The 4,861-nt window shown below is 58.7% G+C and overlaps 1 protein-coding gene across 1 annotated transcript; it reads right to left on the bottom strand.

Moving 5' to 3' along the window:
* Positions 1 to 2,439: 2,439 nt before the first annotated feature.
* Positions 2,440 to 3,919, bottom strand: LOC120680572 (zinc finger protein ZAT1-like). Its single transcript, XM_039962078.1, has one exon. The coding sequence runs from the start codon at positions 3,810 to 3,812 to the stop codon at positions 2,877 to 2,879; it is 936 nt and encodes a 311-aa protein (XP_039818012.1). The 5' UTR covers positions 3,813 to 3,919; the 3' UTR covers positions 2,440 to 2,876.
* Positions 3,920 to 4,861: the final 942 nt, after the last annotated feature.

Here is a 4,861-nt window from a genome sequence, read left to right as displayed (position 1 = left end):
GCCGTACCACGCGCCTCTTCACTGCTCTGCTCGCCCCCGTTCGCGACGAGGGGGGGTGTGGTGCGGGGGTGGCCACCTACCATGTCCATGTACTCATCCCGTGTACATGTGCGTGGCGTGCCATTGAATACACTACACCTCGGCTTTTCAGAAGACAGGTCCAGGTCCTCCATGGTTGCCCATGCCGCCATGAGATACCGGCACAGTGCAGCGCAGCACAGTGCTAATCGCGAACGGCTCTGGTGCTCGCAGAAGCTAATTAAGCTGCTGCATTTGCGAAGAAAAAAATTCTGGAGAAGCATCCATCTCTCCACAGAATCGTGCCCTCCTTTTCGGCACTGTACTATACCCATGGCCAGAACAGCGACAGTGCACGAGCAAACGCCGCGCTGTGCCGCACGAACGAAGAGGTGTGGCCGGGGAATTAAGCGCGGACGGGTGGTGGTTAACCTACGCGGCCTGCGGGCTTCACTGTGCGCGCCAAGAAAGCGAACCTCTTTCTAGCAGCGATCGCGTTAACCGCCGTGGCCCGGCCGTGCGCGCGGCGTCGCCGGCTAGAGTCATCCCCTACTGCGCCCCACGTCGGTGGCTCACTCACGGCGGTGGTAGCTACAAAGCTCAGCGGTAGCGGCCGTTGCAACTAGCAGGTGAAGGTGAAGATTATACTGTGTCTGGAACGGGGAACCTGCTACGTGCCTTCGTACACGAACGCGGGGTCGGGTCGTCGTGCTGGAGTACAGAACAAAGGCTATTGGCACGGGTACCGGTAACTTTCTGCGGCAGCTGTGAGTACAGGACCGGTCCAAAGGGAGCAAGAATTTCCTTCCTGCCGGGATGGGACGGCTGCGGCGTGAGGCCGGCCGGCCGGCCGGCCGGCTAGCTTGAAGCCCTTGCCGGAGACGCCGGACGAGTCGTCTCTGCCTCTCTGGCTCTCTGCGGCTCACGAAAGTCTCGCGTGCAGCGACCCCCGCGCCGGGCAAAAAGTTAAAGCCGGCCACCGGGATCGACCAGATGCTGCGCCTGCCGCCTTCGCGGTGTGTGTGCCACGCTGCGGCTTGCTTGCTTGCTTGCCCAGTTGCTCGCTCGCTCGCTCCGTGTGTTCCTTGTCGCTACCGAACACGCTTTCCCGGGCGCCTCTTTTGGCCTCGCTACTTCCCCCTCTCCGTACCGAGCCGCTCACGGAAACTGTTCTCTCGTAGGACGCTCCTACTTTTGCCGAGAAGGATTCTCACAAGGAAAGTTTGCAGGGGGAACAGGACAATAATCGGAGACCGCTCGATCGATCGGAAAGTTGAGGCGGGGCTGGAGCCGTCGAACGATCTCGGCCGTCCGTCCGCGATCTCGGGGGCCGCCGCCACGTGAGGCGTTCTCCCCAACGGCCCGTCCCCACCCCAGGCGGCTTTCCGTTCCAACACGGCAGCGTGCTACCGGCACGCGGGGAGTGCACACCGGAGCAGGGGAGAGCCACGCGTCACACCCGGTTCCCTCCCCGCGCGGCGTGGACCAACTGATTCGCCCGGGAGATCCGCATCGGGCTCCGCGCCCCCAAGGTATGGTAACAGTACCGGGCCCACTTGACTAAGAATAACCCGCCCCGAATTAACTACGCGTTAATCCTTGTCGCGCTCTAATCTTAACAACCGACCTGAGAGGCCGGCGCGGCCGAGGCGAACCAGGCGTAGGAGAGTCTGGAGAGAGGGATTGGAAGAGGCGGGTGCCACGTGGACGCGAGTGGTGGGGCCGTGCTTATAACCACCTCCCCGCCGAACGTGGACAGCAGCTCCTGTAAAATCGAAAGCCTCTCTCTGACCGACTCGTCAGATGGATCGCATCTATCCAACGCAACCAACATCCTGTACATTTGCACAGTACTCGCAGCAAGCTAGCAGCAGTACTAATAATATCCAAGGTAGTATATACGTCCGTATAATGGTATTTACACGCCAAATTCAAAACCGCATTACGTTTTCATTAGTCGCTGCGACGGACAATCTGTTGGGATGCTGGATGCACTACCGCTCGTTTCGGGGGCCCACAGAGCAGAGAGAGAAGAATAGAGAGCAAGATGATTTGGGCACAGTACCCGACTGTTCCAAGCCTTTTTGCTGCTCCCGACCGCAGAAGGAAGGATGCATCGGCAGGTGGGGGAGGTGGCGGTGGTGGGGCGGCGGCCGGCAGCATCCAGCAGGCGGCAGCAGCGGCCGAAGCAAAAGGAGAGAAAGGAAGCGAGCGAGCGAGCGAGCGAGCAGCAGAGTCTCTGCAACCGCATGTGGATGTAACTACGAAGGCCAGGCCCGATCCTGCTGCATTGGTATCGCCATTCCGATGCTGGTGTTTTCTGGCTACCGGCTAACGACGGCGATCGCCTTGGTGGCTTGCCAATGCCAAGCTCCCCCAAGCTACGGACAGTTGGAGCCAGCACAGCTGGAGACTGCAACAGAAAGCAACACTTCAGCTGGAGTAGTTTTTCTTCTTCCCTCTCATCTTCTTCTCCCATAACTCCTTTTTGGGATATTTTCCATGCTTGATTCCAGATGAGAATTCAAGAACTAGCTAGCTTAGCTCTGTTTAGCTGCCCCAATCCCTACTCTGCTCCATGGCTTGAAACGAACAAAAAGACACAACGAAACGGAGGGCTACACTACTACAGCGATATTGTAGCTGGAATCAATGCGAAAAAAAACTAGGAGAAAAGAACTACCCGACCCAAGCAAAAGATGTCACCAATCCTTTTTTTTTCTTATCGGTTTCTTTACCTTTCTTGCTGCATTGTTAAGCAGTAATACCCTCCTGATCCTTGGCTCGAATCGTCTCCGCTGGAATCAACCGAAAGGCGGGCGGGACAAAGCAGCCGGCTTGCTTGCTCTGCTTTGCTTTCAGGAACCCGCTGGCTTCGACGAGAGGAAGGGATCTGACACGGCGGAGTGCTCCACGTCGTCGCAGGGCGCGGGGAGGTTCAGATCAATGAAGCCCAGGCTCTTCATCGCGATCGACGGGTCGGCGGCGGCGGCGGCCGAGCAGAGATGGGACCGCTTGTGGCCGCCCAGAGCCTGCCCGGACGGGAACACGCGGAAGCAGTAGGGGCACTCGTGCGGCTGCGCCTTGGACGGGTCCTCCTCCTCCCCGCCGTCGTCGCATTCCGGCAATGGCTGCAGCGGGGCGGGAGGCGGAGGGGTGCTGAGCAGGGGCGCGCAGCAGCCGCCCCTGCCGCCGCGCACGTTGCTGGCGCGGTGGCCCCCCAGGGCCTGGTACGATCGGAACACCTTCTTGCACGCGGGGCACTCGTACCGCGTCCGCTTCTGCGCCGCGGCTGCCGCGACCGCCGGGCGGGCGTCGCCCTCGTCGTCGGAGTCGGCGCGGTAGGCGGAGTAGTACGCCGGCGGCGGCGGCGCGGGCCAGGAGTCGCGGGAGAGCATCATCAGGGACAGTGCGACGTCCTCCACCGGGGTGTCCCCGTCCGAGACCGAGCTCACCGGTTCGGCGTCCCCCGATCCGCCGGGCGAGCGCTTGGCGTCCGGCGAGTAGTAGTCCGTCGTCTCGCTCTCGCGATCCGAGAAGTCGGACGCGGCGAGGCGGACGCGGCGCTTGGGCTTCTCCCGCAGCACGTGCCCCTGGATGGGACCGGGCTTCTTGGCGTCGGTGTCGTCGTCGAACCCGCCGCCGCCGCCGCCGGCCGCGAGGGAGGTCGAGGCCGAGGACGCTGACGAGATCTGCGACTTGGCGGCGGCGATGGAGTGGGCGCGCATGTGCCCGGCGAGGGCGCGGGGGCTGGCGAAGCGGCGGGAGCAGAGCTTGCATGTGTTCTTGGCCATGGCGAGAGCTTGGGAGAGCTTGATGAGAGATAGAGAGAGCTCAGGAGAGAGCTAAAAATACGAGCTTTTGGAGGCGACGGGGAAGAGAGAGAGAGAGAGAGAGAGCTGCCCCCTGCCTCCGTGGGGGAGTTAGAATATAGCGGAACTGCCAAGCTTCCCCCACATTTATTCTCTTCTCTCTTTCCTCTCCAATATTTTTTCGGTTTTGTGGGTGGCTCCTCGTATCCTTGATTATTGCATTCCCACAGGAGAACAATATTTTTGGAGCACCCTAAACATACTATATGGAGACGAGATTTATAGTGGCACATCCAGGAAATTCTGAATTTGTCACGATAATTATGCTCTGAACATGGAGGAACTAATAAAACTCGTATCCAAATCTAGAGTATAACTGTCGATTAAATTGTATGAATTAATTGTTGCTAGTATGGAGGATACGAAATTTAGTATCTCCTTGTCCAATTTCCTTGTCTTTTTTTAATACATAAACCAATTTCCTAGTCTCGTATCCATTGCGCAATGGTCAGTTTTGGCCAACAATTAAGTACTTATTCCCAGCCACATACAGGTGGTCAGATACAAATTCTTACTCGTACACTCCACCTCAAGAAACAGCTAGAGTGTGTGAAATTGAGTCTCCTACACTGTCAATGCAAGAGTTATGAGCATTAGCGCAGTGCCAGCCTTTAATCTTGGGAGATGCCTCCACTCCATGGTCCATGCCATGGCTGTCAAATTCCCCTTATTATGGAGTGGCTTAATATAGGCCTAGGTTTTTTCCATGTTAAGCCCCCACCCCACTCGGATCACGACTGGGAAGTGCGGTTGGGCGGTTGCTCGCCCCCTCGTCTGCTTGACTTGCTCCAACCCTGCTGGTTGCGCCATGCGTGCAGCGAGCTGAGCGAGAGAGAGAGCCGGAGAAGGGGTTCAGAGCAGGGTGGGGACAAGGAGTAGGTGCCAACAGGGCTGCGGGCGCTGGCTGGGAGAAGACTCCCGGGAAGAAAACAAGGGGAGCATGCATGGTGGTGGCCGACGGCGGAGTGTAG

The sequence above is a fragment of the Panicum virgatum genome, chromosome 7N (genome assembly GCF_016808335.1).
Source record: "Panicum virgatum strain AP13 chromosome 7N, P.virgatum_v5, whole genome shotgun sequence".
Classification (NCBI taxonomy): domain Eukaryota; kingdom Viridiplantae; phylum Streptophyta; class Magnoliopsida; order Poales; family Poaceae; genus Panicum; species Panicum virgatum.
The sequence above is the reverse complement of the archived record's forward strand: the minus strand, read 5'-3'. Positions and strand labels throughout refer to the sequence as shown.

What these genes read in the sequence shown, in the direction of transcription:
- LOC120680572 (XM_039962078.1), bottom strand. Translation starts at nt 3,812, where the DNA reads ATGGCCAAGAACACATGCAAGCTCTGCTCCCGCCGCTTCGCCAGCCCC.